The sequence below is a fragment of the Pyrus communis genome, chromosome 17, assembly GCF_963583255.1.
Source record: "Pyrus communis chromosome 17, drPyrComm1.1, whole genome shotgun sequence".
NCBI classification, from domain to species: Eukaryota; Viridiplantae; Streptophyta; class Magnoliopsida; order Rosales; family Rosaceae; genus Pyrus; species Pyrus communis.
The window spans coordinates 4,663,534-4,676,626 of record NC_084819.1 but is presented as its reverse complement, the minus strand read 5'-3'; the positions used below and the strand labels follow the sequence as shown (position 1 = coordinate 4,676,626).

Below are 13,093 nucleotides of genomic sequence, written 5' to 3'. Positions count from 1 at the left end.
AGCATAGAAACATAGCTAAGCACTGTTGAACCCAAATTGGGGTTCTGACATTCTATTAGTAGAGATAATTTAGAGGTAGTCAAAACAAAAATAATATTACAAACCAAATTTGGAGGTAGTGTGAAGCATAAATTTAAAAAAAATTAGTGGATGAGAACTAAATATAGATGTTGTGAGATGATGAATTGCCGTGAGAATGCCTTTGGACAACATAACAAAACAAGTCCATTAAACCTGCATATCATAAAAACAACAAAACAAGACCATTGCAAAATCTATTGAATGAGCATTGTAAACTATATGTTTTCAGTTCCAAATCGCTTAAGTTACATTTTCTTGAGAAAAGATTTTCATGTGAGATGATAAATTGCCGTGAGAATGATTTTCCAACAAACAACAAAATAAGTCCATTAAACCTTGGAGATTCTATTCAATCATCCAAATCCAAGGAGTTAAGAAGTCAATGAGCTAAAGGAACAAAGGAATGAAGGTACGAGGGAATGGTCTTTTGCTTGTGCAAAGAGCCATCTACAAAGCCATAAAGAATTCTCACCTTTTTTTTTTTTTTTTTTTTTTTTTTTAATTTGACCCAAAACATAAAATAAAACATTGGGTTTCGCATCGGTCAGCAGGTGAGAGGGCCAGGTGGCAGGTAATCTTTTTAACGCTTGGGGCCTTTTATTGCACGTGGCAGTGTCTAAAGAGACCCGCCGCACAGACCATATAGACCAGCCAAACGACGTCACTTTAATAAAGCATCCACCGCCGAAGACCAGAACCCAACTGACAATCCACCTCCAAAACCATTTGCCTTCCCGCCACGTAAGATCATAGATCCCTTCCATACACACGGCGACATCGCACTGGTAGGACCACGATAAAAAGATGTTCCGCGCAACAGAGAATCTCTGATCCGGGCCGCACCTTCCAGTTGGGTACGTAGGTAGCGTGGTCTGGAAACCTCTTCCTATTTCAGTCGGAAATTAGAAATCGCGGAGGAATGAGATAGCGATTTGGATTCTGGAAGGAAGAGAAGATGTTGGAGGATCAGGTGGCGAACCTCCTCCAGAGGTACTTGGGGAACTACGTCAGGGGGCTCAACAAGGAGGCCCTCAAGATCAGCGTCTGGCAAGGTTTGTTCCTTCCTTCCTTCGACAAGAAGCTTCCTTTTCCCGCTGCTGCTGCTTCTCCTACTTGGTTTTCCTGATTCTTCTCTTTCTTTTACAAATGTTTTACTCTTGTGCTTTGATTGGTTTAATTTACTGAATTTTTGGTTTCTGTGGATTGAATTGGGAATTGCTCGAAACGCAAACGATGCGTTTCGAGTGGTGTCGATTGAATGCTAGGGTATATTTAGGGTTTTAGGGGAGGGTTTTGTAGTGTAGTGCAGTGACACTCTACTAGATGCTTGGGGTCGGTTGCCAACTTGCCACTGCCAATAGGGAAAAATGGGAAATGGATTTCTAAGTGTCAATGACATTGTACCAACTGTCCATTTCGTTGCCGAAGAAAATTAGTCACATCAGAAATGGTTTAGCCATTTGGGTATAACGATGAGCATTTCAGTGTTTGTGAGGACTAAGAAGCACAATGTCCATCTATTCACTTTACTAAACTTAGATGGCTACATGGTTTTCAGTTTGGTTACCATTGTAGTGAAAATGAAGGGGGCCTGAGGGATGTAGAGTTCGGATACAGGGCGGCGCAGTTCACTCTTCAGGATAAGTCCTCAATGAAATGGCACTGCATATAAAATACACAGACGCATATATATGCATATAAATGCACATTTAATTTTTTGGGCAGAAATATGAGTAACGATAACAAAATTAAATATCTAATTGACACAGAGTCTAATCTTGGGCATGCTTAATGGGCTTCGATAGTTCCACTGTTCAGAGACTATGGTTTTCCAGTTACACTGTCGTGTGGGAAGTTGTACTGTGTCTTAGAGTCTTGTTTTTGTCGTGTGTGCTTCTTGGCTGTAGTTTACTTTGAGAATGGCTGTTTATTCATTTCTGAGTGATTGCAAGTTAGGTCTTCTGGGCCAGAAGAAACCCTGTCCTCTGTCTTGTTCTCTTCCAGTTTTCCCTTGGTCATAAAGGAATCAGCGGATCTTTGAAGATGTTAGGGGGTTGGAAGTGGAGGACATGCGGGAGATAATCCGAAGGATTTGCGAATCCCTTCTGCTTATGTTAAAACTTTCCAGGGCCCGCCTTATGGTCAGGTTTTGGCCAGTGCTTTGGGCTTCTGTATCTCCTATTTTTAGGAGCAGATCACTATCCGATCTATTCTAGCTTGGAAAGCTATATTGTCATGACTAATTATGGTTTCTTAAGCTAGGTGTAGTTTGTTGATTTAACGTTCGCTTCTATACTCATGGTGGATTACTCATCCACTTTACTGTACAGTTTCTCTTATGTATTACACTTTCATCTTTTTGTTTCAAAAAGGAAAAAAAAAATATTATGGTAAAGCTTGAGAACCTTATTAAGTACATCTTGCTATAATGTGAATCAGGTGATGTGGAGCTAAAAAATATGCAGTTGAAGCCTGAGGCACTCAATGCACTAAAATTACCAGTGAAGGTTAAGGCAGGATTTCTTGGATCAGTGAAACTTAAGGTGCGGGACTAACATTAATGTTTATGATTATGTTGATTTTCTTTGTTTATTGGAATGTCCATCAGCTCCCTATTGGACAAGAGGGGAGAAGTTTGGCTTCATTCTCATAATTGTCTGTATTATGTTTGGAAGTCTCATGTAATTGCCTTGGATTTATCTCATAATAAAATTGAACTCATGGATATATCATTTGGTGGCTTTACGAGATAAATTTGCTGATATGTGGAATTTTTATCATTGCCTTGGTCTCATAATAAAAATGGACCTGTGTATATAAGTAATCTTGGTGGCTACTGTGTGAAAGCTTTGCAGTAATTCAGGGAGGAAAGGGTGTCAAGTATAGTGGGGATGTGGGATTTTAGAGGTTTTTTTTTGACTAATTTGGGTTGGATAAGCTTTTTGATAAGGTTAAGTATTGGTTCTCACTATGGGCTTCAGTCATGAAAGAGTCGAGGATAACCCCTTTCTGCTATTCTTCTGTAGTGGAAAGATGCAGGATGCCATATATGTTGGGAATGGGGACCATTTTGGAAGTGGAAACGGTTGTATATAGGTTTCCATGTTGTGTGTTTTGTCTTGTTTACTGAAGTGGGTCAGTGGTCCACCGTGATGTAATTTTGCTAAGTAAAAAATTGTTAGCTTATTTAAAAATAAAACAAGGTTATTTGATGCCATTCATTAGCTTTCAAGGAACAATTTGGAAATGTAAGCAGAGATGTCAAGATGCTCGATGCAGTATATAATTCAAAAGATTGTTCTCATAAGGTTTCCTAGTTAAATGAGGTACAGGAAAAGAGTTTCTTTGGAGCTGTAAGGGTACCGAATGACTTGAATTGTAGTTGTTATTATTAGTCGTGCGGGAATGTCATCAATTGGGAATTCGAAGTCTTTTGGTTTGGAAGATGTGATGTCAGTGGAATTCAATATTTTCTGCAGTATATATTTGGTGCGAATATATGTGTGTAATTTTTTCGTGCTGTTTTTCTTCCATTCATTGCAGGCTTGAATTGCTTTTTGTTTTCCTGTTTAATTGATTTTACTTGCAGTGATATTATTTTTAACTAATTGTTTTTGAAAATCCTCCACTGTAATAATTTACAGATAGTATTCTATAGATAGCTATCTACATCATTAATATTTTTTCTTCAATTTGTGTTTTCTTCTGTTCTCTTTGGCGAAAATGGTGAAGGGATTGGTGCATAATTTCAAAAGTGACAAAAGATGTTATGTTAATGGATGATGTATTATAACTTTGGGATGAACATATTGTTGGATGATTGCAATTTTCACCTCCTATTTACTTCCTTATTACAAGCTTTTTTCATTTTCGAAGTTACTGGCAATATTTTGTTTGTGTGGAATATTTTTCACATATGATATTTGTAATTAAGTGCCTTTCTCCAATGAGGTTATTTTATTTTCTTGAACCAAGGTTCCATGGAGCAGGCTTGGCCAGGATCCAGTTTTAGTTTCTCTGGACCGCATCTTTCTATTAGCTGAACCTGAAACTCAAGTTGAAGGATCCACTGAGGATGCTGTACAGGAAGCTAAGAAAAACCGAATTCGGGTGAGACATAGTAATCAGTTTGTGGAATGAATAGTGTTCTTTGCCAATAGCTGAGTGACCATTTTGTATTTTTCCCTTGTAAATAGGAAATGGAAATGAAGCTGTTAGAGAGGGCGCAGCAACTAAAGTCAGAAATGGTAGGATTGACCATAATCCAAGTGCCATGACTGAATTTTTCCATTATTAAAATCTTATATTAGTAGGTTTGCACGTGTACCTACATATGTATAATGTACACTGTACAGCGTACACATATCCAATTTATCTTGCACTTGAGAATATGGCTTTACCTCTGCGTATGTATAATGTACGCTGTACACATATCCATTTTTTCTTCCATTTCAGAATATGGCTTTACCTTTATCTTAGTTGTCCTTGCTCCTACACGTTTGTTTGAAATTCAATATTTACTTGATTATGATTATGCTCAATATTGAATTAACTTTATCTTCCATGTATTTGGAACTTCTATGTTCTTTATGTTTTATAATTCTACTATTTATAATTTGTTTTTCTTTGAAGAATACATCATGGTTGGGATCCCTGATCAGTACAATAATTGGAAATTTGAAACTTTCAATATCAAATATTCACATCAGATATGAGGATTTTGAAAGGTAAAAGAAACAAAAAGCCTCTTTGAGTGTTCTGTTATTTTTAATTCCTATGTCTTGGGCTTATGCTTTATGTCTTTTATGCTGTAGCAATCCGGGCCATCCGTTTTCAGCAGGCATAACCTTGGAAAGTCTTTCCGCTGTGACCGTTGATAACAACGGAATGGAAACATTTGTCACTGGGGGTTCTCTAGACCGTATACAGAAGGTTTCTTATTATCATGTCATATGAAATTATAATTGCCACACAATATTCAGTTACTCTTCCACGTTTAAAATGTTATAAGTACATATGCTTTTGTAAGAAAAAAGGACTTTCGTCAATGGAAAATGAGAGAAGGCATTACATAGAAAGGGATTTCCACTGACCTCCTGTTCTAAGCTAAAAAATCTGTAGACAATAAAACAAACAAAGAAGATACAATGTAACAAGAAAATAAACAAAATAACAGAAACAGAATAGTCCCAACTCTGAAGCCATAGCAGCCCGTATGATGCCGAAGTTATGTAATATTCTCTTATGCCACTCCATCCAAACTTCCACAAATGTTATGCAATGTTGCTGTATTTTCATGTTTTGTTTGGTTTTTTTTATATTGATTTCTTACATTCCTGGGATCGTTTCAATGACTGATTAAAACCGTCTATTTTAGAAAAAATTTCTTATACTTGTGAATCACTTGGCTTCATCAATATGTTGGTCCCTACCATGTTTGTTCACACTATGATCTGGCATTGTTTGCAGTCTGTTCAACTTGATCAGCTTGCACTTTATTTGGATTCTGATATTGCTCCATGGCATGTTAACAAACCATGGGAGGATTTGCTTCCATCAGAGTGGGTCCAGGTATATGCTCAAGGAATCCCTTTTAATACTAATAAATATTAAATAGAGCAGACGAACCTGCATGTACATGTGCATACACTTTTATTATACTAATTTTGAGGCTCTAGGAATTGGGAGGAAAGCTAAAGCTTTGTGGGGTTGTCTGGTGTCGGCAGTTTTTTGGAACATTTGGTTGGAGCGTAACAAAAGAATTTTTGACGATTATACTGGTGTGGGGGTAGCAGATATGTGGGGAAGAGTAAGATATTGGGCAGCCTTCTGGGCTTCAGTTTCAAATGAATTTAAGAATTACTCTCTTTCTCACATACTGTGGGATATGTTAGCAGTTGTAAAATGATTTTGGTTGAGGTTGTCCTACTTGTAATCTGATCCTCTGGAGAGATTTCTTGTTCTGTTCTTGGTGGATTTCTTATCCACTTCTGTGTATTACACTTTTCTTTTTTAATAAAATGTTTTCCAATTACTCCAAAAAAAATTTTGGCACTTCAGGTTTTTAGATTTGGTACTGAATATGGTAAACCAGCGGATAGATTAGCCAAAAGGCACACTTATATACTGGAACCTGTGTCTGGAAATGCCAAGTACTCAAAACTACGTCCAAATGAATTTGCTGATAGTGGCCAGCCTTTACACAAAGCAGCAGTTAATTTGGATGATGTGACTCTCTGTTTGCCAAAGGTTAATTTCCATCTTACTTCGATCATTTCAGATTTGGTGCTGGGAGGTAATTTGATTCGCTTAAAAGCTGTTGAGTATTATTTATTTCAGGATGGATACAGGGATGCGCTAAAGTTAGCAGATAATTTTGCTGCATTTAATCAGCGATTGAAATATGCTCATTATCGTCCACACGTTTCTGTAAAATCTGACCCTAGATCTTGGTGGAAGTATGCTTATAGAGTTGTTGCTGACCAAATGAAGAAGGCAAGGTATCAGCTTCTGTTCTTTTAATTTTTTTTTTAATTATCCTCCCATATGAATTGTTTGTGTAACTTGTGTTTCTGATAGATTTCTTGGCCATAGGCTAAAAAGCCGACATTTTCTCCCACAATATTGGAATACTTATTTGAAAGAATAAAGAAAAGGGCTTCCTATCTAACCAGCTAATTTAGTTTTTCTTTTTGGGTATTGTTATTGGCACTCCAAAAATCTCATTGTGCACTCCAAACTTCTATACTTAGGAACAAAATACACTTAGGAGGAGTGCACATTGAGATTTTTGGAGTGCCAATAACACTACCTATTTATATTTTTCAATGCATTCTAATTTGTGCAATTTTTGTTCACGTAATGAAACTGACAGTGAACTTCATTTGTATGCTCTGAAACAAAAGTTAGAATTATATTTTTATATTTGCTTAAAGTAATATCTTTGCGGCAGTGGGAGATTGTCCTGGGACCATGTTCTGAAGTATGCAAGCTTGCGTAAAAGATATATCTCTCTATATGCTTCACTTCTTAGATCTGATCCTAGTCGGGTAGTAGTCGACGACAACCAAGATATCGAGGAGCTAGATCGTGGGCTTGATATTGAACTCATACTCCAGTGGAGGTATTCTTTTCTGCGTAAATGTATTATTTATTAGTTTCTGATGGTCATACTGCTACACACAGCACGTGTTTGTACCATATTCTAGTAGCACATCATGTGGCAAGTGAAGTGTATGTGCCGTGTCATTTAGTGGAATCATCTTCTTGGATATTGATTATTTAAATCACTTGTCAAGTGGTATTAAAATGCGGTATGCTTAGTGATACTCTTCTGATAATTATTGGTACTTGTTGAAACTGTCTTGTTTCTATACAACATTTTTAACTGCTTTGGTGGCTTTAAGTTTATTTGCTTAGATATGACACTGTATGTTACTTGAAATGGTTTTATGTCAGATGGACTTTGATGGTATTGTGGTATCATTCGTGCAGGATGTTGGCTCATAAGTTTGTAGAGCAGTCATTAGAGTCAGATCTTGACTTGAGGAAACAGAAAGCAAAGAAATCTTGGTGGTCGTTGGGATGGTAATAATTTTACCTTAAAATTTGAAACTAGGTTGTTCCTTGTTCGAGACCCTACTTATTTGCATATTACCGTAGCTTGATATTAGTCTTTCTTTGCCTTCATTCTATCTACTGTTCCAGGGGGAGTCAGTCTGAGATAGATGAGAGTGAGCCATTTAGTTTCAGTGAGGAAGACTGGAAGCAGTTAAATAGCATCATTGGGTATAAGGAAAGTGATGATAGTCTCTCAGTTTTAAGTAATGGCAAGGTGGATGCCCTTCAGACATCCTTGAGCATTTGCATGAAACATAATGCTACTAAGCTTATTGATGAGTCCCTGGAGTGTCTTGCTGAATTATCATGTGAAGGTTTGGATTGCTTTATAAAGCTTTATCCAGAGACAAAAGTTTTTGACATTAAATTAGGATCATACAAGTTATCCACGCCGAGTGGTCTCCTTGCGGAGGTAGGCCTTTATCCCGATGTGTTCTTTGTCATTTTCCCATCAACATTTGTGGCTTAGTTCCCTACATGATTAGTAAAACCACATATCATCTACTTCCCTGCAGAGTGCGAGTGCCTATGATTCTTTAGTTGGCACATTCTGTTATAGGCCTTTAAACAAAAATGTGGACTGGAGCTTGGTTGCTAAAGCTTCTCCTTGTTACGTGACGGTAGATTTCTGCTACGCCTGAATTATTTCTTCCTCTAAGTTGTGATTTTTTACCGATTTGATCTATTTGGCAGTATCTAAAGGACGTAATTGGTCAAATTATCAAATTCTTTCGAAGTAATACTGCTGTCAGTCAGACAATAGCATTGGAAACTGCAGCTGCAGTGCAGGTTCTATCTAGCTTGTGCTAATTTTTGAAATATGCTTAAATAGTTGTTTAAACTAGTATCCCTGCTTTCTGCTGTTGGACATGTTAAAATGTTCCAGTCATTGTGTGTGTATGTGTGTTCCTTCTATTTGACGATTGTTGTTTGAACTTCCAAAAGTATTAAATCTGAATTATTAGATTGCCATGTAATTCATGGGGTTAAATACTGGGAGACTTTTAGAGCACATACGTGGAAGAAATTAGGGAAAAAATATTAAATATTCAAGGGAAACATGCATGCATTGGACAAATTCTTTAGCATGTTTTTATGCCATGTCACTTCTGACTTTCCCTTGGTGTCATAATGCAAAGATAAAGAAAATGTACATAATATTGTGAGGATGCTAAATGAAGTACAGAATTTGCATGCTTTGCATGGTGGTCAAGTTTGGGATTAATGACATACAAACTGTCTTGTTCATTTTGTACCAGATGACAATCAATGGAGTCAAGCGCACAGCTCAGCAACAAGTGAATAGAGCATTGAAGGACCATTCCAGGTTTTTTAATTAGGTTCTTCGTTTCTTTTTATGGAGTAACTTGAGTTCTTCCTGTTAAATTTTGTATTGATCATTTCAAGTGTGGGATAGTTGTGCAATTGTAAAGGGCTCTGGAAGTGCTGATTATATATACCCAGATATACAGTATAGTAGGGGCCCTTCTTAGGTGGACATATATATATATATAAATATAGGGTTAGGACCAGGAGACACATTTTGACACCCATTTTGTAAAGCCCACGTTGTAATGTCTTTCAACAGTCTGAACCGCCTATCTTTTAGGTCTTCCCTCAAGGGTCACGTCTACCAAAAATCACGAAACGTATGACCGTTGGATATAATGATAGTCATTTTAGTGTTTCTTTGAAAAACTGTAGTCGTTCATTTTCTTCACTACAAACGAATGTCTTAATGGTTTTGGATTTGTCTAATTTTTTATGAAGGATGATCTATGAATGATGAATTAAAATATAGACGGTTTGGATGTTGAGAATGAATCCTACATGGATGGGAGAAGGGACCTTGCATGGGCTTATAAGTAAGTTGGGCTATTCCCCATATTGCCAATTGGTTTATGGTGGAACCTCAACTTTCTTCATAGTATTAGAGCAGGTTGTCCCATGTGTGAAGCTAAATGGCCACACATGCTCCTTGTCACCCCGTTGTGTTGTCCGCATGTTAGGCTCAAAAATTCACCACACATGAGGGGGGGCTTGTTGAGAATGAATCCTACATTTATGGGAGAAGGAACCTTGCTTGGGCTTACAAGTAAGTTGGGCTACTCCCCATATTGCCAATTGGTTTTATGGTGGAACCTCAACTTTCTTCATTGGATACTAGAAAAAATGTTAGGAGTGGGTCCTACAAATGTGTGCCAAAAAATGGATGTCCCTTGATCCTAACCCCCGTGTGTGTGTATGTATATATATACTTGTGTCACGTGGGATAGGTTTTAGACTGCTGTGGGGTTGGCCTCATAGTTGCTATAGCTTTCTAGTGGAAAATGATTTGGGCATCGGAGCCAACAAAAGGCAATTCTTCTTTGATAGTGTGTGCTATTGACCTACATGGATTGGACTGTATGCTTGGAAATCAATATAGTTTCTTCTTTTATTTTTATGCAAAGGTGTTGTAAGTGGGATCACTATGGAGTAGAATTAGATTTGTACACTCATTTGGCTTCTGGTTAATGTATTTTAGAACTTTTAGAGAACCTCATATGCGTTTCAGGGATTTTTGAATTTCTTGCTTGATGATTATTTTGATGGACTTCCCATCTATTTGTGATTTCTAATAATTTTCTTAATAAAAGTACGTGATGCTTTAGCTTCTTTATGTTTATTTTATTAATGTATGTTTTATATTCTTTATCATTTATTATCTTCTGTTAGGTTTTTGTTGGACTTGGATATTGCAGCCCCCAAGATTACAATTCCTACTGATTTTTGTCCTGACAACACACATCCAACAAAGCTCATGCTTGACTTGGGAAAGTTGGTTATTGGTACCAAGGTTAACAACAAAGCTCATGCTTGACTTGGGAAAGTTTGTTTCTTCTAAAAATTTACATCAAGCTTAAAATGGATGCAGGATAGCTGTGAAGATGGATCACAAGAGGAGCTAGATTTGTATCTGCAGTTTAATTTAGTTTTAAGCGACGTATCTGCTTTTCTGGTTGATGGTGACTACTGTTGGAGCCAATCTCCTTCAAAGAAGTCTTCTAGTTCTGCCAACTCAAATGGTGTTACAAATGGTGTTAGTTTGTTGCCTTTGTTTGATAAGTGCGGGGTCAATGTAAAGCTTCAACAGGTATACGCTGGGACCTTTTTAGCTTAAAATGGAAGCATGTTTTTCTGTTGAATGTGAAAAGATTGTTTCTGATGTTTTTATTTTTATTTTGTCACTTTATCCAGATTAGATTAGAGCGCCCATCCTACGTGTCAACAAGAGTCGCTGTACGGCTGCCATCATTAGGGTTTCACTTCTCTCCAGCTAGGTATCATCGATTGATGCAAATTGTCAAGATGTTTGAGAAGGAGGATGGTGAGGACTCAGATCTTCTTTACCCTTGGAATGAGGCTGACTTTGAGGGGTGGTTGTGTCTTCTGACACGGAAGGTTTTTCTCTCTCGTGCTGTCTTTCAATCAATCAATCTATCCCTTCTTTTTTTCCCACTCATCCCCGAAACAAACGAACACTTTCTAAAAAGTTTCATGTCTATTCTATAGTGCCATGTTTGAATATCTACACTCATTTATTTATTTTAATGTGAAGGGTCTTGGAAATAGGGAAGCAGTGTGGCAGCGGCGCTACCTATGCTTAGTTGGGCCTTTCCTTTATGTACTTGAGAGCCCTAGCTCGAAATCGTACAAACAGTATATCAGGTTCTGATGCCAACTTTTCCTTGATATTATCTGTCTATCTATCTAAAAGTAAGGTATGTTAGGAAAAACAAAAATAGACATATTTGCGTATAGAGATGCTGTTAATCCTTTTCCTTTTATTAGGGGTATTTTTAATGCACCTTAGTTTTCCAAATTATCTTAGACTTGTTACTGGTCTTTGTCCTGTTTTGCCACTACCTCTATTTGTTTCTAACTTTCTAGACACATAAATTTACTGCTATTTAGATTGTTGCACTAGTAAATTATGAAATAGTTTTCAGTATTTCATGTCTATACATCATAATTCATAAGCAATGCCTTATTTAATGTAATAGTTTATGTTAAATGAAATATTGTTTGGTAGAATTTGTTCTTACTGTAACTGATTCTTGGAACCATATGCTTATTGCAGGTTAAGTGGAAAACACATATATCAGGTTCCTCCAGAGTCTGTTGGTGGTGCTGATCTTGTATTGGCTGTCTGTGATGCTGCACGAGCAAATGCCAAAGTTGTAGCTCCATCTTTATAGTTTAAGAAAATTAGTTCGGTTGCCCCCTATAAAATTGTTTTGTTGACTATACTTATTTGATGTTTTTATATAGGTGGTGGAGGATGCAAATGCACTAATATTGCAATGTGACTCTGATGATTTGAAGAAAACTTGGCAGAGCCGGTTGCAGGGGGCTGTCTATCGTTCATCGGTAATTCTTGTGTGGTTGCTGATTGAAATTAGTATTTTATGATTTTTACCATCCGCCATAAACCTTTAACCTGCACAATATAAGGTCCATACTGCTAGAATCAGAATTCTCTTGTAGGTCTCAGCCCAATGTCGTTTAGGTTGTTGGGATTGTCGTTCACAAAGACCTGGATTCTGCAGTCACAGATAGGTGTTTTGACGTTTGTTGCAGTGTTTTCGTCCTCCTCTCTTTATCTAGTTTGATTTGTGTTCCTATTTTCCTGATTTTCTTTACCGAATAACTTATTCACAGAATTACTGGTACTGACATAATTACGGAGGTTGTTTCTGTCCTCGAATATAGCATTTTCTGGTCATTACTTTCCTGCTAGGCAATCTCTCTTATAAGTGTTACTTTATGAAACTTGTTTGGTATTTCTTAGGGAGTACTCCCACAAATTGCAGCACTTTCAACTGTAAGGAAAAGCATAAACAATGTCTTTAAGTAATCTTATATGCAGGGTTCTGCTCCTGTGACTGGTCTAACTGAAACTTCATCGGAGTCTGAGGATTCAGTAATCGAGCTTAATTCCAGTGAGGATCTGGTTGATATATCAAAAATGGAGAGAGCATTTATTACTGGTGTTCTTGATGAACTCAAGGTCTGCTTCAGTTATAGTTGTCAGGTAAGCCTCAACTATATACTTGACAAAAGTTTCCTTGTAAGGGACAGATCTAACTAAGAGCTACTTTCTCTAGCATGACCAGAATTTTATGAAAGTGCTCCTAACTGAAGAAAGGCGTTTATTTGAATTTCGAGCAATAGGTGGCCAGGTAATAAATCAATTGATTTAGACAAATCGGTTTTTATTTTAATGTTTTATTTTGCTGTTTTTCAATCGGCGCAAAACCGAGTGCAGTGGCTTTCTAGGATTCGTCCAGCTGACCCCACTTAGTGGGATAAGGCTTGGTTGTTGTTGTTGTACTGTTTTCAATCGGTT

At 37.2% G+C, this 13,093-nt stretch overlaps 1 protein-coding gene across 1 annotated transcript in view; it reads left to right on the top strand.

The window, feature by feature from the left end:
• The first annotated feature begins 933 nt into the window (after window positions 1-933).
• The window catches only part of LOC137722422 (uncharacterized), a 41,249-nt gene continuing 29,089 nt past the window's right edge, over window positions 934-13,093 (top strand). Inside the window, exons 1-23 of the mRNA XM_068461419.1 lie at window positions 934-1,133; window positions 2,521-2,624; window positions 4,057-4,191; window positions 4,278-4,328; window positions 4,714-4,808; window positions 4,896-5,013; window positions 5,551-5,652; window positions 6,142-6,330; window positions 6,421-6,581; window positions 7,034-7,204; window positions 7,576-7,668; window positions 7,789-8,113; window positions 8,217-8,321; window positions 8,395-8,490; window positions 8,961-9,028; window positions 10,420-10,540; window positions 10,619-10,837; window positions 10,942-11,145; window positions 11,303-11,412; window positions 11,825-11,921; window positions 12,016-12,114; window positions 12,614-12,778; window positions 12,852-12,926. Coding sequence (XP_068317520.1) covers window positions 1,037-1,133; window positions 2,521-2,624; window positions 4,057-4,191; window positions 4,278-4,328; window positions 4,714-4,808; window positions 4,896-5,013; window positions 5,551-5,652; window positions 6,142-6,330; window positions 6,421-6,581; window positions 7,034-7,204; window positions 7,576-7,668; window positions 7,789-8,113; window positions 8,217-8,321; window positions 8,395-8,490; window positions 8,961-9,028; window positions 10,420-10,540; window positions 10,619-10,837; window positions 10,942-11,145; window positions 11,303-11,412; window positions 11,825-11,921; window positions 12,016-12,114; window positions 12,614-12,778; window positions 12,852-12,926 — 3,000 coding nt within the window. The 5' untranslated portion in view covers window positions 934-1,036. The remainder of the gene's footprint in view (window positions 1,134-2,520; window positions 2,625-4,056; window positions 4,192-4,277; window positions 4,329-4,713; window positions 4,809-4,895; window positions 5,014-5,550; window positions 5,653-6,141; window positions 6,331-6,420; window positions 6,582-7,033; window positions 7,205-7,575; window positions 7,669-7,788; window positions 8,114-8,216; window positions 8,322-8,394; window positions 8,491-8,960; window positions 9,029-10,419; window positions 10,541-10,618; window positions 10,838-10,941; window positions 11,146-11,302; window positions 11,413-11,824; window positions 11,922-12,015; window positions 12,115-12,613; window positions 12,779-12,851; window positions 12,927-13,093) is intronic.